At 46.9% G+C, this 23,186-nt stretch overlaps 2 protein-coding genes across 3 annotated transcripts in view; one reads left to right on the forward strand and one right to left on the reverse strand.

Annotated features, from left to right (window-relative positions):
- The window catches only part of LOC144124587 (uncharacterized), a 101,496-nt gene extending 92,250 nt beyond the window's left edge, over nt 1-9,246 (forward strand). The window contains exon 14 of the mRNA XM_077657367.1: nt 9,158-9,246. Coding sequence (XP_077513493.1) covers nt 9,158-9,190 — 33 coding nt within the window. The 3' untranslated portion in view covers nt 9,191-9,246. The remainder of the gene's footprint in view (nt 1-9,157) is intronic.
- Nucleotides 6,147-20,951, reverse strand: LOC144124588 (uncharacterized). Of its 2 annotated transcripts, none has more exons than XM_077657369.1 (3): nt 20,655-20,951; nt 9,112-9,389; nt 6,147-6,869 (listed from the first exon to the last, which is right to left on the reverse strand). In XM_077657369.1, the coding sequence occupies exons 2-3, from the start codon at nt 9,361-9,363 to the stop codon at nt 6,621-6,623; spliced, it is 501 nt and encodes a 166-aa protein (XP_077513495.1). In that variant the 5' UTR covers nt 9,364-9,389; nt 20,655-20,951; the 3' UTR covers nt 6,147-6,620. The 2 variants fall into 2 exon arrangements, with proteins under 2 accessions (XP_077513495.1, XP_077513494.1); XM_077657368.1 differs by lacking the exon at nt 20,655-20,951 and adding an exon at nt 17,422-17,632.
- Nucleotides 20,952-23,186: the final 2,235 nt, after the last annotated feature.

Genomic DNA, 23,186 nt, shown 5'->3' on the forward strand with positions numbered 1-23,186 from the left:
GATCAGCAATATTATTGAATACAAGATGCGGCTCCAACCATAAATGTAGAGAATCTAACGAAAGGAGTTGTGCTGGTGACCACAACGCAAAGGGAGAGGTGCTTTTCTCTTCAAACTGAAAATTCAGGTTAAATAAATTACTTTTCAAATACTAGACTACCATGAAAAATGCTTGTGTAAGAAAGCCTAGGGGCCACCACATAAACTGAAGATAAAACGATTTTAGCTGAAAAAGCCTCACTGTGATGCTGCTTCCACTGTTTTGTGAAGAAGCCACAAACATCAGAAATGCACGAAAAAAAATGGGTGTTCGTATTTGTCACGAGTGTCGAAGATGGCTCAGCGCTGAGGTAATTCTGAAATTCGCATGGCGTCCGGAAACAAGACCCCCAGTGCCAACAAACCGAAATGGTAACAAACTGGCCGAAACGTAAATAAGTACAAGTATTTGCATAATATTTAAAGTAAAAAAGGGTAAAATTGCACCCCAATATACATGCGGTAGCCCCGCACGGCACACTTCGGGCCGCAATCCAATGAAGTAATAGACGACCCAGACACAGCTGGCCGTAACTAGGGGTCTCGAGCAAACCGCCGGAGCCGTTGGACGAAGTACCACGTTGAGCCGCTTCTCTGGAGAATCTCCCGTCATTCTCTCCAGCCTACTGTTTCTTAAAGCCGGCCTGTGATTCGTAACATCCTCCCCCGAAATCGGAAGGCTAGTATTCTCTCTTCGTAGTAAGATAGCTTTATGGAAGCCGGGGTGATTGATCAAGGTCACAGGGGCTCGGTGAACGTTTGAAAAATGATGCAATCTGTTTTTTTTAGAGATATATTGAAGGGTGCCTTTGCCCTGAATGCCTTAAACTCAGGGTTTTTAACTTTTGAATGCTTGCTGAAATCGACGTCTACAGAATAATAAGTTCTCGAAGAGCGAGCCATATATGCATCTGTTAGGGCTGTAATCTTATCAAGGTAAAAGTCAATTGTTTTTTCCTTTAGCAATTTAATTCGAGCCTTACGGCCAACCCTACGATGCACAGTTTATTGAGCTTTGATATCCCGGACAAGAAGCTTCCAACACATCTGGTGGCTACCTTTTAGCATCCTCTACTCAGACTGGGTAAAGTATACATTCTAAACATGGGTCCGAGAATGAACGGAGCGCACACCATGTCCTGAAGCATGCGGGAACTGTAAGGGCGCGCTGATTTCAAAATCTTGAGCGCAGTGTGAAGAACGCAGCACTTAGTGATTTAGTTCTACCACCGTCTTGCATCAGCAGTGCCTTCTATAACTTTGCGGCACAGCACAACGCTTACACGAGAGAGCGAAGAGTGGGGAAACAATACTTTCCTCGTCTTCTATTTCTCGTGCAAGCATGTAAGCGACACCATCGTGCCCCACTCTCCTTTTCCTCGCACAAGCCTTGTTTTTCGCCGTGTTATCAAGTCAGGTGAGGTCAGTTTATTACCTTAAACGTCCCTCGTAAGCCAGTGCTAAGGGGTCAGTGCTAATAGAAACAACGTAATTATTGCCGTAAATAATCATTGAACTTAAATAGTTACAATTTTTAAAAATGAATATGGGCAGGCATTAGCAGAGATGTCGCGGGGAAGGCCGTTTCTGTCTGTGGCGGTTCGGGAGAGAAAATACGCAGTGAAGGTGGTGGTCCGGGCGCGTGGGCGTGCAGCTTGGAAGCGGATATGGCTTGTGCGAAGAGACATGTGTGCTGCTGCTGTGATGTATGGTGGTCGATTAAGGAGAAAAAAATTACTTGTCATAGAACCCCAACTAGCCACCAACTAGTCCCACTTTTCACCTTGTTAAAGCATGTCCAACATTCTTGGACATAAATTTTGAATACTGAAGTATTAAGGTATTGTCATGAAAATATTGAAGGTAATGGTCCATTCTTCCCACGTGCAGCAAAATCTTTGTTTTTTGGAGTGTTTCCATCACTCGCACCGAGCAGCTAAGGCTGCCTAAGCAAACCAATGGGGGAACGCGTTTGACGACCGCAAAAACGTTAATATAAAAGATGGAATCCTGCCGATGGGAGATCAGCGGATATATTGATTATTAAAGTGAAATATTGCGTTCTTAAACAGGTCCCCATTTAAAAATGCTTTTGTTCACTATTGTTGGGTATGTACAGGATTGGTCAAAAATTCCCAGGCCACAGGGTCTGCTTTTCTTGAGGTGTATTCTGGCATTTAAAATGTGGATAAAGCTATGAAAGTTGTCAGCGCTTATAACGGTACATCCTCTGCCCCGTAGAGATATTTTGAGATTCAGGGGTGTCGTAACTGCCTTACTGTACTGCTCAAAAGAAGACCATCTGGCCTGGGAACCTTTGGCCGACTCCATACCTTCCAGGACATAATAATGATCTTCACATCAGGTCCCAAGCACTCATTGGACACCGCGGGTGTTGTCCTGGCAGAACCTCTACACCTGAGCTGCTTTACACTAGTGATGCATTCATTATTTGCGTACTTCTGAGCAGATTTCGTAAGATTGGCAGCACGGTCAAGAAGCCGAGCACTGCCAGCTTTTCTGCACATCTGTCCACTGTACCTGAGCCGGGGCGGGCATGTGAGGGGCGCTTTCTGACTGTACGCGGACAAGTGTTTTAATGAGCGCTTCGCAAACATGTTGTTTCAAAATTCGAGTTTATTATCGTAGTCGAAAACTAAACATTTTGACAGATTTACCTGTCTGGTTGGGTTTGAAACTTATAATAAACTGCACATCTCCAACCAAAAATGTTAAACTTAACCCAACGTTTCGAAGCCGACTCGGCTCCTTCATCAGGGGTGACTGAGGGCAGTAGCTAGCGTCTTTTAAGTATGGAGGGGAGTGGGTGGGGGGGGTGAAAAGAAAGAACGACAGCTGTGTCACGCAAAGCGCGGGGGAGGGTTTTTAGGATGTTAGTCAGGCTGGCGCACTGCAGGGAGGTGCTGAATGGCGACTTTTTTTCGTTGCGTTGAAGAGCGAAGTCCCGGGGCATATACTGGTGGCAGGTTTTCTCTTGTGCGGTTGATATTGTTCGGGGTGGCTTGGATATGCCAGGATTCCAGAAGGAGCCTCTTGTGGTAATTTGTTTCGGTTCCGAGGATGCGGGTCTCTTCAAAGTTGATTCTATGGTCGGAGTCCTCGGAATGTTCGGCTACTGAATTGCGCTCTCTTGCGAATTTGCGGATGTCGTTCTCATGTTGCCGAATTATTTCTTGGAAATTTTTGGTTTCGCTGATGTAGCTTGCGTCGCAGGCGGCGCATGGAATTTGGTAGACAATGCCTTGGGCTCTTTCTCTCGACGGCCGGTCTTTGGGAACAGGTAGGCAAAGCGCAACCGTGTTTGTGGGCTTGTGCGCAACCTGGAGACCCGATTGTTTCAGGATTCGGGCGATGGTTTCACTGACACCTCCGACGTAAGGTAAAGTGACGTATTTTGGTGGTGGCGTTGGTCTTTGTGCGTTGATTTCTTGGCGAATGTTGTGTTTTTGACGTCGAGTGGTTTTTTTGAATAAAGTCTTTTGGGTAGCCGTTCATGATGAGTTTTTCAATATCGTGCGTTGTTCTTTTTTTCTGTCAAGTTCTGCGCTGCAGTGTGTCTCAATTCTTCTGAACAGCGTCTTTACCACTGATGCTTTATGGACTGTCGGGTGGTTGGAAGAGAAGTGGAGATACCGACCTGCGTAGGTTGGTTTGCGGTATACGGAGAATTGAAGGGTATTGTCGTTTCGGACACGAGGACGTCCAAAAACGGGAGGCAGTTTTCTTGTTCCACCTCTAGCGTGAACTGAATGTCAGGTTCTACGGAGTTTAAATGACGAAGGAAATTTTGAGTCTCAGATTTTTTGATGACGGCGAAGCAGTCGTCGACATACCTGAGGAAAATCTTTGGTTTTGGGTGGAATGAATTAAGGGCTCGCTGTTCGACGTGTTCCATTGTTAAATTGGCCATGACGACAGAGATGGATGCTCCCATTTGTGCTCCTTTCACTTGTCGGTAACATTCCCCGGTAAATTCGGTAAAGTCCCACCTACCTCGGTGAAACACGTTAGCAGCCTTCAATGGTTTCCATAAATCAACAAGTGCTATTTCACAGCTGGATTGCGTTCAGTCGCCGTACATTTCTGTTCCTATGTTGCCTTTGTGGACGAACCCTCTGAATTTAACTTCCCGCAGGGAAATAAAACTGCTTTTAGTACCTTAAAGCATTTTTGACATGAGCTCCGAAACAAAGGTGAATCGCAACACAGACGCTCTTGTCAAGCGAAGCCTGGCTACAGAGTGCAGACTGAGCTGAAAGCATTCCGAATTTTCGTAGGCTGTTCTGCTGGCTGCAAAGTGGACATCTGTATATTCGCTTCTCAAAGAAGTCACCTCAAGCAGCTTTCTGAAGCCGGTGTGTGCAATGGAATACATCTGAATAGACTGCAGAACACTTACAGTGAGCCAAACTTATTTCATAACATCGATGCATTTCAGCTGCACCCTCATACAGTTAATGAGGGAGCAAGCAAATCCTTTTTTTTAGAGTTAAGCAGAAGCAGAACTTTGCAGAGCAGCCTAATTCAGTAAAAATATCAAAGCGCTCCCGCCTGCGGGAAATGTGCATTTTAATTGCTGGTGCTAGAAAAAATATTGGAGGAGTTTATAGGAGCTAGAATGGAGAAAATGCCAATCTAATTTTTAAGTTGGAAAATCACATTAGTGACTGCTGAAACGCCAGCAAAAACTGTGGGCATCTATACATACCACGCATTTTATTTTGTTTCTTACGATTCACAAGTCGTGCAGTACGTGTCATAGTCACTATAAGAGTTAGTTTATGCGCTCATGTGCGTTTAAAATTATTCCGGCAGAGCTCAGTGCGAGATTCACAAGTACTCTTTACAAACAATTTTATTATAAACTCATAGATGGCGGGCGTTTAAGATTACAAACTGCTAGAGGGTTGCGTGAAGCCTCAATAAAAATCAACCTAAACAATAAAAAAAATAGCCAACTTGTGTGGTAGAGCTTCAGCCGAGAAAAGTGTGCGGGAATGAATGAATGAGTAAAAATTTATTGGCAGAAGTGATGGCAGAGCTGCTGCAGGGGGGGGGGGGGTTTCTTAGTATAGGTCCCAGTGGGTTCTGGTGATTTCTTGGTGATGAGCAGCGCCTTCTTTTGCACCAGGGAGACGCTGACCAGCTTGACTTTCCACTGTCCCAAGGCCGCACCAGGCGCCTTGAGTTGGTAGGGTTTGTGTGGACATGTCCATGTGTAATGGGTGAAAATATAGAAGTGTCCCCACACGTCGACATGCATCTACGCATAGTCTTGGGAGAAGGTGATGGAGGCTGTGGGCCTGTGGAGCGATAGCTACATTACGGTAGCATTTCGAGCCTTCAGCGTGGCGGCGCCACCCTGTAGCTGCGCCGCCACGCTCTCACGTGGCTAATCACATGGTTCGTCACGTGACCAAGCTCTAATCAGCCAGCTGTAGCTATCGCGTCACTCCAGGTTTAACCAGAGCTAAACCACTGCCAATTTTTAGGTGGGGCATAAGAGCCTATTGGGACGCAAGATTTCTAAGCATGTGGCGTAGTGGGTGGGCAGGGCTAGAGCTCGGGGCAAGGAGGCCCCGCTCGGTGAGTATAATCACGAGCAAGAGTATCAGCCAGGCATTCATGGTTGTGGTGTCCTGTTCATACTGTTTGCGAAGACGCCGAAGGCGTGCCTGTTTTTAGGCCGTTTGAAGTTCGTGGTGCATGTCAAAGAGGACAGGGTCAAGGGAATATTGACAAAGTTTGCGAATAGGCACCATAACTAAAGGTTTTGAGATGCGTCACTAGAACTTGTCAGAATGGTTCATTATGGTTTATAAGAAAGACCTGCGCAAATGAGATGTAAACGGCTTAGAGGCAAAGACGCAGATGGTTCGTATGTGTTTGTGTGCGTCTTTGCCTTTTCGCCGCCCGTGTCTAGTTTGTACAGGCTTTCTTGAGAGACAAAGAGAAGTTCTCAATAGTCTGAAAAAGAAAAAAAATATGGTCACGAGAACAATCCGGTGCTGTTTAGCAGCTTATGACAGCAGCCAAGCAGTTGACATGGACAGCGACTGTCGCTTTGAAGACATGCACACATGGGCAACGGCGTAAAACAAGCGTTGTTAACTTCCGTACAGTACCACGCGCCGCCCGCTCGTTGTACTCGAGTAGCTCTGACGCATAAGCTCCGAAAGTGCCTGAGGCACCCCGTAAACGAAAGTGGAACTCCTTGTATGCCCAAAATGTGCACCGATTTATAGTGTCACTATCTGTGGGCAGCAAGGTTCACTATTCGAGATAACTTTCGGCCACATCTGGCGCTGGTGCTGGATTTGCGTGTTTCTGGCTAACTAGACGCGCATACATCTATGAAATGTCATGGAAAGAGCACAAAAGGAAATACACCAACTGTTCTCTAATTTCGCAATTAAGTGTCCTGAATGTCATGGCAGAAAGATGTGCAGAATGCGCGCGTGTACGAGAATTGTCCGTATTGTACGTCTGCATGGTAACCACAACCGGGAAGTCAAGTCTTGGTGTCAGGTCCACTGTGACTTTCATCCTGAGTCACCAGGCTAGGTGGTCTTTCCCAGGCTTCGAAATTTCTCCACAGCCTTCTCGAGAGCACTGAGTGCGCTAAGTGCAGCCTCCAGGGTAGGAAGTTCTCGCCGACGCCTCCGGCGCCCTGCCACGGTGGTGCTGACGGCAGCGCCCGCCGTTCCGGCGGCCAGAGTGGCAAACAGCGCTCCCAACACGGGCAGGAAAATGATGCCGGCGCCGAAGATTATGACCAGAGGCACCCAGTAGATAATGTCCGAGAAGCCCTGTAAACAAGGACGTAGTACACTGGTCAATAAAGGACAAGATGCAGCAGACTTAAGGCAGCGCTCAAAACTCGCTGACCTTCTCACGCGGAAATACATGCCTTGCCTGAAATTCGACCGGTAGAAAAACTAACAGCTGCTATTCGCCCTCTCTCACGCAATGCTAATGCTGCTGATGGCATTCACATGTGTGACCACCTTCGAGCCGCGTTAAATACTGATATCTTGCTATCTCCTACTGTAAGACTTCAGTCATGATAGGATCACTGCTGGCCACAGCTCCCTCGTTTGTATCCTTGTGTTCTGTAGCTCACCTCATTATTTTGAATAAATAAACAACCCATTCATAGCACTGCATTATATATTTCGGCTTTCCAGTAAAACTTTCCTAATACACAAGACAAACGGCTACCCACAAAGAAACAGACATGCGTTTCGGTCTTTGTGTGTACAGCAGCCATGATAACAGGCTTGTTTCATTTCACTGAAACTAAGGAAAAGATAGCTGTCAATGAACGCCCTAATATTTAAGTCTGCTTCAGCGTTATTTTTGTCGGACGCTTAAGATCGTTGAAGAGAAGGGAGAAGAACAAGCAAAAGGCATCCACCTGCAACGAAGTTCGTTGAAAGAAAAAACAAAGGTGATACACTAGGAAAGGGGAGACAGGCGGAAGGAGAAAAAGCATTTTTGAATTTTCAGTGTTTCAGTATACGCACTTAGTCTCAAATCTGCGCCGCATGCTGTTGCTTCTCCTTAGTAATTATTTTGATCCCTACGACGACAACCAATCGGTACCAGCTGCTTCTTAAGTGCATAAACCTCGATTGACGCATTACCTTTGGGAAAAAGTTTTTTTTCTATTTCTCTAACTCACGTCTACCGCCAGTCCGCTACTCACTCCTTTTTCAAATTCTGCATCGTGGCATAAAATGGATACCACCCAGTACATTTCATATTCGCAAGCTAGAAAAACACGGCATCAACACGAGCATACGCTAACTGAGTATTCTTTCTCTAACCACACATTCAGGTACTCATTTTTTCCTCGCGTGATCAGAGAATGGAATGAACTTAGCTCATCATTAACAACGACAAATTCATTATCCGGGTTTGTTTCACAGTTAGAGTTAATCACAAAAGATATTCTAATGTTTGTTCCCGATTCCATTTTCTATTTCCTTGTCGCTTGTATTTTGATGAATTATGTCGTTTCTCCGTGATTTGTGTCACTCACACGTGTACTTGTACGCGTACAAGAAAACATTGTTCATGCCATTCTGCTAGGCTCTCTTCTGAGAGCGGCAGTATTGTAAAATAAATAATAAAAAAATAAATTAAGTCCCGCAAATGGGAGCCGAAACGATGTAGTGCTTTCTGTTAGTAGTCAGCATATGTTTCTCTCCGTTTTCCTGTAGTTTCACGGTCCATTAGGTCTACGAGAAAAGCCGGGCGCTGTTCTCTCGTGGAGCAACCTAATAACACCAAGTTCTTGTCCGCCGTTTGTTTTTTTCTGCCTTTTGCTTCAAAGTTGGTTTCTGAGGAAACGAAATGATGCAGTAAGTAATTCTCTACTGGTGTACCTGATCTCGGTGGACACCCGAGCCGCGCCGTAAGGAAAGTAGGAAGGTGGGAGTGAAAACGGTGTCGTAGTAAAGGGATCCGGAATAATTTCGACCACCTGGGGATCTTTAACCTGCAATGACAGCGCACAGGCGCACTTTCCGTTTCGCCTCCATCCAAACGCTGCCGCCGCGGCCGGGTTCAAACCCCGGATTTCCGGCTCATTAGCTGAGCACCCAAACAATTGAGCCACCGCGGCGAAATTATCAGAACAATTTTTTTCCTTCACTACTCGCATTTAAAACACATTCGGACTTGCAGTCTAAGCATTATACTTTTTCTTTTTCTGAGTGTTGCTTTCAGCACATTGCAGTTGCAATCGGCGATTTACGGTAGCTGCGAAATCCGCCATGAAAGAAACGCGGTGGGAGACACACTTCTTTATTTCACAGTGAATTTTGCATATCACAAACATAGAAGAGACTAGGAATGTGAACACCCGCGTAATCGATGCTCAACGTTCAGTAACAGGTGCTTTGAGCGAGCTCATAACAGTATTCCTACGACCTTTGTAATCTTCTGTAAGTACTCTCCTTAGATGATATGTCGTTTGAAGCGGAAATTCACCAGAAATAAAATGCATGTGGAGGGAACATAATACCACTGGTAAGGCGCGCCCACCTTGTCGTATCCCTGGTAGAGGTCGTAGTAACCGTGACTTTTATAGCCTCGAGATGAAGAGGACGCCGCAGGTGTGTGAGCGCTGCTGGCTGTGGAGAAGCCGGAAGTCCCAGCTGTCCGCGGCCTGCCCGAGCCATCGGTCTGGTGTGGCCTTCGGGACGGCTCTTGGTGTGGCCACTTGGGAGGGGGCGTGGACGTGGCGTGGACTCGTGAGGCCGCAATAACTGCGCTAACCAGGACGAGCCACAGCATGTAGGCTCGCAGAAGGCCGCATCTTCCTGCATTGGCAAACAAGAATAAGATTATGTCTTGAAAATACATGTTATAGGTTGGTATAGGAAATTAGATTACCGCTGACGACCTCGAATGTTTATAGAGGCACGCTGAATTTCGCATAGTGCAAATAGAGAAGTCAGCGCTGCTCGTGCATCGATATGAGCCGCTTTTCATTAGCGCAATAAACGTGTCAGTTTGAAAAGTGTTGAAAACAATAATCATCTCAACGGACAATGCATGCCTCATTGTTTGCTCCGCTGTGGCAACAATGAAGAAAACGCCTGGTATAAACCGCAGAGACTGAGCAGGAAATCTTTGCATTTGTGGTAAACCAAGTGCAAGGAAGCAAGTGTACATGTCTTACAAGCGAATTTAATTTCGACCTGTTTGGTAGCGTTATTAACCAGCCGCTGCCAACTGCTTCTGCCGCTAGCAGATTGACCTTTCGGCATTGGTATTTTCTAACTGGTGCGTTAAGTGCTTTTTCGTTGCATCTTAACTGTTTTAAATTCCTCGATATCCAAGGATTGGAATGTATGAAGCCTCTAGGTAATGCATGATAAGTTTTAGGGGGCTCACATTTAAAATGATCCCGTAATCGTGAATTAAATATTAAGATCCGAAGTGCACAGCAGCTCTGTGATGACGTCGATAACGTTTATATTCTAAATTTCCTTTGCTTTTTCGCCCACTCTACTGTGCGCTATTGGATTCTGCCAAAGAACGCTTCGCTGGCATTGCCTTAAGTCACTTTCGTTTTCTTCCCCAAAAGAAAGCGTTTCTCAGTTAAAAATGTGCCCTACCGTAGATAACGTCATCATGCGCCTTTTAGCTGGCCCTGTGCTCTGGGTGAGGCCTGAATTCCGCCTCGGCTTTATTCGGTGAATACGTCGCCATCTCAAATAGCAGCATGTTACGGCCTGCAAGTCACGCAAATTCGAGCCCTCCGAGGTCGTCGAGTTCTAAATCCTCTTCAGTTTCCCTTTAAGGGCAGAGGGCAGGCTAAACATTGAAAACAAAACAAAAAACAATTTCGCGGTTCTACCCAACTTAAATGCCGTATCCTACCTGCCCATTATTCTTTAACTCATAGGTTTCTTCGCTCTTTATGAAGCCAGAAAAGCCCGCTTTTCGAAACCAAGCCGTGAGCCAGCACGCCGCCCCTGGCTCCTTTGGAGCTTGCACTCAATTGTGCTTCTGCTGCACAAAACGGTGCCGAAAGGAAGACTGACTTATTCTAAAGTCAGCTAGTTATTTACCAGCAGTAAGCAAAAACAAAGAAGGCGCGTACATGGTATGATAAATTGAACACTGGCTCATTTTATTCTGTGCTCTTCGTGCATCTTGCGAGAAATACGATTTCTTTACTTTTATGCCGCCATTTTTCATGTTTATTTTGGTTCGGTCGGCGACATAAACAAAATGCGCGAGGCAGCTTCGGCCACATATTCGAACATGCCGGCTATCAAGAGCGAACCCTTTCTCGACCTGCGCTCGAAAGGCCCTAACCTTGGTGTGCGTACAGGAACCAGATGAATAACGACATGATTGATGCATGTTAATGGCACGAGGGGAACTTGGCCGAAGAGTACCATGGCACAAGGTGTCTTGTTCTACATATGGTGGGGTGAAAGGCCAATTTTCTAAACGTTTCAGCCGAGAGAACTCGATCACAAGGCCCGGGAAATGCTTGTGCCCATGGTATCATCTGTGGGTACCCCGCCGCATAGGGGAGCGAACCCTGCGCCTCTCATACACGTGTTTGACCCTGAGACCGCTAACGCACCGGATTAGGAATGAGTGTTTTGTGCGTAAATACTCGCCGTAATCAATTCTTCACGCTATAGACTCTCCGGTCCAGGAACTAGCTCTCTCGGATTTTTCAAAAAACTGTCCGCACGAGCAAACCAAGAATGCAAACGAGTTTTTTTTTTTTGAGAACATCACCTGCGAGCGCTCTACGAAAAGTGCCTTTTTTAGATTCTACAGTTAAAGAAAAATGTTACGGCATGCGGATTGGAGGATAATATATATTCCTGCGTTGCCTCCTTGGCCAACCAACCGGTAATTGGTCCAGTGGATGGAGCGCAGATGTACCCCGATGCTTCTTTGCTTTCCATTGTCTGCTTTGCCTCGCAGCGGAGGAATTTTTTTTCGTGAATCTGTATCCCCTTTTACTTTTGTCTAGGGGTGTAGATCTTCGAACTACCACCTTGGACGCAGCTATCACATTCAGTGATGTCAGCCTGTCCGGGGTAACGTCCTTAAGCCATTTGGGATACAAACGGAGTGTTGCATCTTGATACAAATGGGTGAGATAGACCGTCGTCGAGTGTACTCTACTGGGAGGGACGTGGAACAGATCTAAAAGGAGACTACAGAAGCAAACTGAGAAGCACAAATGCCTAAAATTGACTCTGGTACTAACTGCATATGATTTGTTTATTCATCCTGCCGGCATAGGCCAAGGCAGGCGTTGCAGTCTTACAGATGCACAACTTGAAAGTTATCTGGGCATGAAATTCAACACAAGCAAATACACGGAGCGAAATCATAGCAATGAGAGGTATGTAACTTGCCGTTAGGAATACCCATATTTGTTTTGAGACTTTCTAAACAGCTATTACCCTTACCGCTGGGGCTCAACTAATTTGGGCCATTTTTCGCGTTATTCAATCATCGCGCATCTATGGGGAGCTCTAAGCGGCGTCAATCAAATCGCGTAACTCCGTGCCGCAGTGCCACTTAAACCCGCCCAACGCGGCGTGGAGCAGCGGAAGGTGACGCTGGCCAACGGCACCCTGGATGACCAGGAGGCACTAGTCGCATCGAAAAAGCTTCGGCGGAAGCTATTGGGGTCCCGGACTAATAACCCCTCCCAGAATTCGTTCCCGTCACCTTTTACACAATAAATATTTATTCTCTCTCTCTCACTGTCCCGTCCGTGGTGCGGTGCTGTCCGCTAGTCGCCACTACACTGCTCTAGCGCAGGCGCGGCTGAGATTGTCGCGTGGTACATAGGTCAAAGCACATGTCTAGAACAACCAAACTCTGTGTTCCACAGCTCCCAAAGCCGCTATGTCCACGAAGGCAAAAAGTGACGATGAAATCTTATGAGTTTAATTGCACGTGCTTACATCCAGATATTTTTTAACCATTCATAAGCTTCGCAAGAGCCACCCTTAGCTTCTCACATCAATATCTAAACAGCTCCTCCTCAACATCCCTCCGTACTGAATAATGTTCTGTCCATGTGACGGCTGAACACTAGCCGTAAGCCATTCCGTTGGTGGCAGCAAACTGTAAGTCACTTCAATTCCTTTCATTCACGAGTATCACGTTACCATAGTTAACATAAGGCAGATATATGAATATATTCAAGTTCCGCAATCTAAACGAACGCAAATAATAAGTATCCGGAAAAGAAGTTTGAAAAAACGTTACAGCCACAGATACAAACCTTGGAAAATGGGCACATGAATAAACAAAGGCGCGAATAACAAACGGTGCATTGGTAGGACTAAAAAGAAAGACAATCCGAGGTGTCTGACTCGTAAATATTTACTGCATACCCTCAGCTACTGTCAACGATTCGGGATGAGCGGCTGGACAGCAGTTTTTAAAGTGTGCTCCGCTACCATCGATCTGACAAACCATCAGGCTATGCTCTTCCATACCATCCCGTCAAGCAACCGTTCAGTGACGGCCGAGCTTTCGGTACGCCTGCATGTGCCCGGCATAATAAAGAAGTCCATAATACCAGATGTTCGCCTTAAAGAAACTTGCTGTCGTTTACAGCTGGGCAGAATATTAAAGCTGAATTCACGTATACACCGAATGACCTGCGTCATAAGTGGCATCGACGGAAGCTGTGGTGACACCCGCTCAGCAGAAGACTCGCAGTTTCGTTTTAGGACATAATTTAACATAAAGAAATGAAAATAAAATTGGTAAATGAAAGGAAATGACAATTGGCACCCTTCGGAAAGCGATTCGGCACATCTTTGGAGACCAACTTCAAGAGTAGTGTATACTCACAGACTCGAAACCGGAAATTCAAATTTTAGGACGTTTCCCACGCCAAACTGCCTACCAATCTCTGGCGCTAGGCATCACAGAGCTCCTTCTACCTGCGCACAAAAAAGGCCATCGCATAGTGTTTCAATTGATCTGTGCACTATGGGCTTGATGGAAATGAGAGGGCCGATGCTGAAGCAAACAGCTCTTTCACCATTGGCCTGCGTACAGTTGTGCCTTCCTACAGACCGCACACTGCTTGTTTTCTTTCGGGAATGAGGAGTGCGTCGGCAAGATACCGAGCCCAGCCAGTTCCTCGGCACATACGCCTTAAAAGGCTAGATCCGGTAATTGCACGTTTTCTTGCGTATGGAATTAAGTGCCCTCATGCGAGCCAGCTTTCACACGCAGGTACTTACATTTAATCAGACTGCAGGTTTCCTGGACTGTTCGACTTGTGGTATAACCGAGAGTGTGTGTGTAGCATGTACTAATGGTGTGCCGAGAATATGTGCGTGTGGTAAAAGCATCCCAGACACAAGCCGAAGGTGTCTCACTACAATATTGACACGTGTACTTATCTTTATCGGGCGACCAGGTTTCGCAGCCTAACAAGTGTTATCGCACAGCGCGGGACGCGCCTGCATCTATCCGAAGTTTCTGGCAAGTCATCGATGCTTCTATTCGCTGTCTGTTGTAGCCGAACCTTATGTTATCTGATTTCATCACCTGACGCGAATGGTGTAGAACTTTGTGGAAAGCACGCGGGTCCCAACGATTAGTCTGGAACATTCGACGACTGCTATATAACAGTCGACGCGCTTGACCCGCGGATCAGATTTTCGAAGATCGCCGACCGTGTTCGCCGCTACCGTTGAGCTGTAAGTGTAGCCTCTTTTGTGGGCACAGGTTCGCCCAATAAAAGTTAGTTTTGTCTTTCACAGTATTGCTCCTGTGTTCTTCAACGTCACCACCACGTGACAATATCGCTCGTATTCCTCACGACTTCCTCGCTAGAGGGGAGGGCTGTAGCGTGAAGCGTTCTGCCCGACTCCAGAAGAAGACGACGTACCCCAGCATGCTCGGCGAGCGCGCGCAGATCAGAATTCGACGGCGATCAGATCTCGGCGCTGCGCCTTCTCGGCTTGCAGACGGCTCTGCTCTTTCCTAGCCGAACGAGTCCTCTTAATAAATTTGCAGACAACAGAAACATTCGGCTTGTATCTGGGATGCTTCCTTCACAAACTGGCGACCCGGACATGATTCGAACACACAACCTTCTGAGTTTGTGGAAGGACAGGTGGGGTTGTGAAAATGTCACCTGTCACGACCCTCTTTCTTCTCCTCTTCCTCCTCCTCAGCGGAGAGGAGCAGGATAGATATTAATTTTTAGAGCCGGCCTCTCTGCTCTTATAATCAATAACCTTATTCATTCATTCATAATCAGCATAGCCGCCGCGGTGGCACAATGGATATCGTGCTCGGCTGTTGGCCAAAAGGGCGCGGGCTTGATCCCTGCATAACATAACACGTTGTGGGGCTAGTTGGTGAAGCATGGTTTCCTGAAGAAGTTTTTTCAGCGCTACAAAAACGAGGACAAAGAAAGAAAGAAGTACACAGGATGGGCGCTTACTCCAACTAGCTTTAATGAAGCTGAGAGATTCATCATTTAACACAATGAAGGACCACAGCGCATGCGGGTGAGTTGTTTCTAGTAGATTAGGGAGAGCAGGCTGCATGCTATCCTCTATTTAATAATGTGTGTCTGTAATAGTGGCGGTCACATTTCAATGAAGGCGAAATACTTGAGGCCCGTGTACTGTGCGTTGTCAGTGCACGTTAAAAGATTTCTAAATGGTGGAAATTATCCGCAGCCCTCCACAACGGAGTCACTCATAGCCTGAGGTGCGTTGAGACGATAAACCACATCAAACGTCACCACACTCAGCTTGTCCTGTGACATTTATGCAGCGTATCCGCCTTTACATCTTACCGCGAGTATTGTTCTCTGTAATTTTGAAATAGTGCTATTCATCGCTTTTTGACGTGTTTATAATTTTCTGTCCACCACACTAGGGGCAGCTTATAAGCTCACGTGCTGTCGCCATCATGTGACGGTAGGGCTGCTGTAAAATGCAAGTCTACCTAACACGTACAAATGCACTAAATACCTGAAATTACACTTTTAAGAAATCAGTAGAATCTCTCAATATTACTTTAGGCCTCAAATTGCGTAAAGTTGAAGCAGTGGTCATTTAATGAATGTCTAGAAAGGTAGGTTACATAACAGCTCCTCTTCAGCCGCAAGAATCTATAGAACGTCACGAAGGGAAGTAAGATAATTTTTGCAGGCCGCACAAGCGTGAGTAAGCCAGAAGTAAAAAAAAAAGTAACGCAAGTAACGCCGTCTATAGAAGAGCTAAAGATCGGTGTTGCCTCTTGAAGGCGTGCAATATGTGCTAGGTTCAACAGGGCTCCCAAGATGGCAAACGCCGTGATAAACTTGATTCAAGCTCTTTGAGTAGATATGATGAAGTGGATGTCATCATATTTATTAAAACAACGAGATGTATTTTAAGAGAGCGTGTCATGAACGTTCTTATATAATTTTTCTCTCATATTGTTACCTTCAGCTTCTGCAGTAAAATAGAATCGCAAATTGTGGTGCTGTTGCCATTGCGTTCTTTTGCGCCTCCAGCGTTTGCATGTACCAGAGTTCTTTGATTTTAACAGTGCACAGACTCCTCAGAAAACTTATGTAGGAGCAATCGACACTCCGATTGTCCTAAACCTCGGACCTCAGCAGACAGGCATGCTAATTGCGGCATTCTGTTCTACTTGTAAGGGTTCCGAAAAGCATACCAAAAGTTGAAAAATAAACGTTGCAGTGCGTCGCCCATACTTATTAGCCAGCACATACGCGGCGCTGCCATCTGCTAACCCCCAGGAACTGGGACGTGGTCATGAGAGGATATTTCTTCATATTTTGGCAACTGTAATGACCTCAGAACACTGGCATGGTGTGGTTAACAAACAAGAATCTCATGAATAATAAAGACAAAATAATCGTGAAAAGCCGTCACATTGTAGAGCGTCTGAGCCTTCTTGGCTTCCTTGCATTGTCGCCAAAAATGTCGCCCCGCCGAGCAGGTGCCTACTTGCGTGCGCTAGGTACTTGTCAGTGGTACATCTTTTCTTAATACCTATAGCCACATGGTATCTAACTATACAAGGTCAGGAACTAGTATCCTTTGGTGTCCGTTCCACTAAAAAAATTCAGCGGTAACAAATGTAGCTTCGGCAAATGGAACGCTGTCTAAAGTTATGCGTGCGAGCAATTTGCATCTAGGAATACATGTGGCTTGACGAAGTCGAAATTTTAAATAGGATGTGAAAATCATTAGCCATCCGCATCTCAGATGTAGCACCTTCATACCCTTGAGCAAGGTAAAAGCACCAAAAGATTTTTTTTTTTTTTGACCGGTGTAATTTCGAGCCTGAGAAGTTGGGCACGGTATTTTTCAAACCCTTTTCTTTTAAAAGTTCGAGTACAATTATTTGCATCTTTCAGCATTACTGCGTGCACATACTTCTTCGCATGAGTTGTTTGCTAAACGATTCTCATTACTGCTCCATCTAATGCATGCAGCACTGAAGCTACCTCTTCACACAATTAACAAATCTCTTCGGGCTTCTGCATAGCGCGCTCTCTTCTCGATCGAAGACCATTGTAGCAATTTCGGTCTTGGGAGAGGGACGCCCTCATAAACAGCAGCTCCGTTGTACCGAAGCCGGACACAGTATATTCTTATAAAGTGGGAAACGTGGGCTAGTGGGGATAAATCGAGCGTCTGAACGCCTGGGTGAATGACTATTTCCTCGCGGTGTTCAATGATTGCGCGTTAAATTTAGACGTATAATAGGTACAACGACGATTTCAGTGATAAGGAGCTCGGAAAGCAGAGATGCCAAAACCTTCCTCCACAAAGATAACAGTGCAAAAGAGCAGGCACATACCCATGATCGTATCCAATGCAGAGCGACACGCACTGGCTCAGGCACGTGTTCACTACCGTCCACAGTGTCCACGTGCTCGCAGCTGAGACTCGTCCGTCCTTCTTATAGGAACGCAACAGCGCCACGCGTCTTCGGGGAACCGCGCTCTCCTAATCGTTCGGGGAAAAATACTGGCAGCTTTCTAACCCGGATTCTCTGTGTCGGAGACTGAAGATGAAGGGCAAGACTGGACGAAAAAAAAAGGCGAGAAATGAGAAACAAACAAAAGACAGCGTATTGTTTACCAGCAGTGGTCAGAAAAGAGAAGGACGATTTGAGACCCCAGCGACCGCAGACCGAGCCTGCACTGTTCGCTGAGGGCCGGCCTCAATCTGTCGCCTTCCCTTACACACTGAGACCACGCGCCGTGGCACTGCGGACGACGATCCACTTGCGCGACGCGCCTTCGCGTGAGCGACCAGCAGCGGCTCATGGCGAACGCGCTCCCGGCACGAGCGGCCATTGAGCGGAGCATTCAGACCTTGACAGTGGCTTCGCTCGCCCGCGCTCGGAAGGGCGCTGACCCGGAGCTCCGTGCTTCTAGCGCTCGCCGCCCGTCGCAGCGTAACCCCGAGCGGACACAACGCGCAGCCGCCACGGCGCCCGCGATGGCCATCCCGCACGCGCCTGTCGACCCACGTGACGTCTCCGCCTGATACGCGAGGCGCGGATCTGTGGTGAACTTGAAGACACGGCAGCACGTGCACTGGTGCGTGCCCAGGATATGTATGCAGATGAATACAGCCTCGCGTCTCCTACGTGAGAGAAAGTGGGCTTCTTGTCTCCAAGCAAAGCGACTTAGCGAAGCGTGCGTTCAGGACATACTTGTTTCAATCGCGGATCTGCGGCGGCGAAGAAAGACAAGTCTTGTTGACAGATAGCGAGCCGCGCATAAAAAGCAGCTGTCTACTCTTGTCGGTCGGGTCATGGGATCCCTTTCTCCCGCCCTCTGCTTTCCAACGTTGCGGTAGAGGTGATATTCTCTTTGCTGCCGCTATTGTTGCCGACATTCACGATGGTTTTCTTGTGAGAGCAATTCAATGAAAGCTGGAAGGTGCAGGAGGAACGAAATCTGACGGGATGTCGCTGTACTGAAAAAGTGAATCTTCCAGAGTTACGCGAATGCAGGGCGACATCAGGGAGTGGCGCTTTCCTTTTTGTGCAGTGAGGCCCGTGTACCCATAAACCGCCATAGCAGCAAGGCTTGAACACAGTAACGTTGCTTCATTGCACTACCTCGCTGTCATGGCATCTATGGCACCAGTGTACACCATCGCAGGAACGTGTGTATTTATATCTTGGATGCATTTTTATTCCGAGTTTCATGACTTTGGTCCAGCTGCCCAGTATAATAAGGAGCACCTGCACAGCGGAAGTGATTTTAGTGAATGAAACATGTCAACCAAAAAGAATGATCCCCAGCTGATAACCTCCTGACGCAGCAGTTCTCTACTGACGGACTCTTGTAGTTACGAGAGAGTCGTAGTTACATGAGGCTTCAGATCATTAATTAGCTTTGTGTGACCCGGTACCCCAGACACTTTTGTTTAGAGAACACAGTCGTCAGCAAACAAACTAACGTTAGATTGCATGCCTCAAGAAATGTTATTAATATAAATTAAAAACAAAACTGACCTCAAAACAGAACCTAGGGGCACTGTCCATGTAACAAAGACCAGATGTGAATTTGTGCCGTTGATTAGTACTTGTTTTCGTGATTCTAAACAGTTTTAAACACATGGCGAACAGCTTAACGAGCAGCACTCACTAGCATAAGACATCCCTTTTTGTCAGTATTTACACGCATTACTAGCTTTTCCAAGCTTTTGCGTTTGCTACCCGAGACTGGATGATGGCCGCGATAGTCTGCTGTGGGCCCTTTGCATCCACGTGTGCAACCATTACACGGCAGTTTTCTGCAACTAGCGCGCGCCTTGTCCACAAAGGCGTGTCTAACCATTTATACGGGGCTGGCCTCCACACTTGAGTTCCCCTGTGAAAGCAGCTGTAGGTAACTAGCTCTGAAGCTTGGCGTGTCGGACGGAAAAACGAACGGACGGATGGATGGACAGACGGACGGACGAACTGCAAGTGTGACCTTGCCCGGTGTATCTTTTTCTTTTTTTACATTTCTCTAAAGCCGTGTCCAACATTCTCGGACAAAAATTTTGATTATTGAAAAATTGTAAGGTTGTGTTACTGTGATATTGAAGGTAATGGTACTCTCTACCGATGTGTGCGATATCTTTCTTTTTCAGCTTTTCCATCTCTCGCATGGAGCAGTTAAGACTGCTATAGATAACCAATGGCAAACGCTTTTGATGATAGCAAAAAAAGTTAAGAAAAAATGCTAACCTGCCGATGGGAGATCTGCGGATATTTTGATTGTTAGTGTAATATATTACAAAACTTAAAGAAATTGCGCTCACAAACCTTGTCCTTTTCAAGAATGCTCCAGTCCAGAATCACTAGGAATGAGATGTCGAACCTAATGCTGTTAATAGATATCTCCCTTTTTTTATCGTAAAACCTCAGTGGATTTTTACGTTTCAAGAATTTTTTCTCCTGAGCCTGTATCCTTGGGTCACCACCCCGATTCCAAGAAAACGATTCACAAACTCTTTTAAAGCGAGAGTGTTAGCACTCCCATGTCATAAAGAACTGTCGGGCGTCGATGAAGTCGACCGATTGAAGGCTCGCAGCCGAAGCGACCGAAGCAACAGGCTGCGCCAGCAATATAAGTGCGCCATCTAGGCAACGTGACCTTGTGGTATCCTCACAACCTGTCCACCTGATCGTGAATTAATCTAGTTCTTACTGTTCACATCTTTAACCTGTCGCTAGGCTCTCTATTTCTCCGTCCTAGTTTTCTGAATACTTGCTGGACAGTTTACTAGTCCTTTTCCGCCACTGTCGGTCAACGTTTCCTAGGTGCAAGTATTTAAAAGCCTTAGCCGCCCACCTGTTGTCACCTGATTTCCTCAGCAGTAGGTTGTCGCGAATTGGTAGCGCGTCCCCGACTTTCCGAAGGGGAACGCTATCGCGTGCAGGTTCGAACAAGAGAGCAAAGAGATCAAACAAAACAAAACGAAGCCGTATTTATAATTTACAGGAAAAGAGCCGATACGAAGCGAAAAAAAGGAACGCACTCTCAACACGCGTACAACACTACAGAAATACAGGAAAGAGTTCACCAGTTAGTGAGCGTCCCAGGTTAAGCGGGGATGCCTTGCAGACAGGGTGGACATGGGTGGATGTAGTTGGATGCGTCGCTGGCGTTGCGTCGAAGAAAGCGGCGGAAGGGAGCCGGGTGGTGGGAGCGGAAAAAGTGCAGGAAGACGTCGGTGGTCTTCAGTCAACAGCCCGAAGAACTTGGCAACGGCAGGAAAACCGTATCCAGATCCCGTCGACAGCGGCTCGAAACGCAGAAGGCTTAAAGCAGGCTATCCAGGGGTGCGCTTAGGCAGCACCCACCCTCAGTCCATCGGCTGCCACCCCCACGCTTGCAAGAAACGCAGTAGGCTTGCGTCAGTGATCAAGGGAGGTCACGGCAGCGCGGAACCAACATCCGGCGGCTGCCACCTCCACGCTTGAATGACACGGCCTCCGTTGCGTTGTCTTCCTTTACACCTCGGTTCTCTGACACTTTACTCACTGCTCCTCGTGCTCGCCACGCTCTTTGTCGCCGTCGCCTCGCACACACCATTCGCACGTGCAGACGCGGAGCGCTGGGCTGGCGCGCGCAGCGCTCCGCTGTTGGGGACCTACTGTCGACGCACCGCGTTTACAAATCCTCCGAGGATCTTTTGTGCAACTCACATATGCCCCCCTTCGAGAAAAAGTTTCTTTCACACAGAAAAAACTACCGTTGGTACACAAAACACTTATGTCCATGTGGTAAACGGACAATTAAGTTAGACTTCGCCGAAGACACAGAAGGCACTTTACACAGTGATACAGGGAGGCACAATGAAACGCGCACAGAGAGAACATGGGGTCAAACCTTATACATCTCGCAAAAGGAAAATTGAAAACAATACAAAATATCAGACACAAACTTTAAACTTCTCTGTATCATAGAGGTGACTGTGTACACAATGAACAACCCATAGCCGGAGAACGAAGGAAGAAGAAAAACAACCCACAAACACTACCGCACTGAATTTGCATAGGTTACCTTTGCAAACACACGGGATTGTAGCACTGTACATAGCGCATCAGCCTCCTGCAATTTTTAAACCACTCATGCAATCAGCGCCTATGTTTCCGATCCTGTCATCTTCATTGATTACAACGAAAGATGACGCTTGCACGGTTTCTGGGGACGTACGCTCTTCGTATTTTTTCAGCATATTGATGTAGAATAGCCTCTTAGTGTGGCCCAAGTCGATCCAATAATCCATGTCGTTATTTCTGCACACAACCACAAATGGACCTTTCCACTGCATCAGGAGTTTATTGTGGCTACTCGGCAAAAAGATGAGGGCACGATCTCCAACCCTTAACTGCCGCTTCTTACTGATCCTGTCATAGTATCTCGTCTGAGATAGTTGGGCACGCAACAGACTTTGATGTGCCGCTCTCACAGTTTTTTCGAGACGTTCCCTTAGATCAAGAACGTAACCATAGGTCGTCTTCTCGTCTTCTCCCAGCTCTTCCCTTGTCCAAAGCTCTCTGAGGACTGCGAGTGGTCCTCGTACATGTCGTCCAACTATCAACTCAAATGGAGAAAACCCCAGACTTGCTTCCGGCACCTCTCTGTATGCGAACAGAAGCGGAGCGATATAATGATTCCAAGTTTTGGGATGCTCCTGACTGAGCTTCCGCAGCATCTGTTAGAGTTTGCCGTTAGATTTCTCCAGCAGCCCATTGCACATTGGATGGTAAGGGGTCGTGCTGAGATGTTTCACCGCCAAAAGATCATTGAGCTCTCTCATCATTTCGGAAGTGAAGCAGGAGCCCTGGTCACAAAGGATCTCTCTCGGAAAACCTATTCGCGAAAACATCTCCACTAAACCCTTTGTCACGGTCGCTGAATCTATCTTTGGCAGAGTCACGGCGTCGGGATACCGCGTGGCAGAATCGACGAGAGTGAGAATATATCTATTCCCTTTCACCGCGGTGGGCGACAGCGGACCGACAATGCTGACAGCGACCCGATCAAATCGAGTGTCGATAAAAGCCATGCGTCTGATTGCAGCTTTCCCTACTTTGCCTTTCGGGCACGTCTTTTGACAGGAGTCGCACGACCTGGCATACCTCTTAATCTCCTCTTGCACTCCCAGCCTGTAGAATTCTTCCAGTACTCGATCTGTATTCTTCTTAATGCCCTGACGCCCCGCCAACGGGCTATTGTGGGCAAGCCTTAACACCTGTGATCGGCAAGACTTTTTGAGGACTACCTGTCGAATCTCTCTGCTAGAGGTGAGATGATATAGGCGGTACAGCAAAACCTTTTCAACAGAATACGAGTGCGAAGTGCGCTTGCCATGGAACACCTTCCCTAGTTTCATCCAACACACCTTCAATGACTCATCGCCTCTTTGCTCTGCTTCTATCGTTTTCTTGGTGAACCTCATGGGACCAACGCTTAAAGCCGTACTTCCCTCCTTCCGGAAACTTCCTTTCCAGCCAAGACCACTTTTGGGCCATCGCCCTCTCCCTTCTCACAAGGAACCTCGTCATTGACTATACCAAGACATAATTTAGCAACGCCCTTCGATTTT

The sequence above is a fragment of the Amblyomma americanum genome, chromosome 3 (assembly GCF_052857255.1).
Source record: "Amblyomma americanum isolate KBUSLIRL-KWMA chromosome 3, ASM5285725v1, whole genome shotgun sequence".
Lineage (NCBI taxonomy): Eukaryota > Metazoa > Arthropoda > Arachnida > Ixodida > Ixodidae > Amblyomma > Amblyomma americanum.

Excerpts from the sequence above, each read along its gene's own strand:
- LOC144124588 (XM_077657368.1), bottom strand. Across the intron at positions 6,870-9,111 it reads TCTACCAGGGATACGACAAG|GGCTTCTCGGACATTATCTA; the intron begins GTGGGCGCGCCT and ends CCTTGTTTACAG.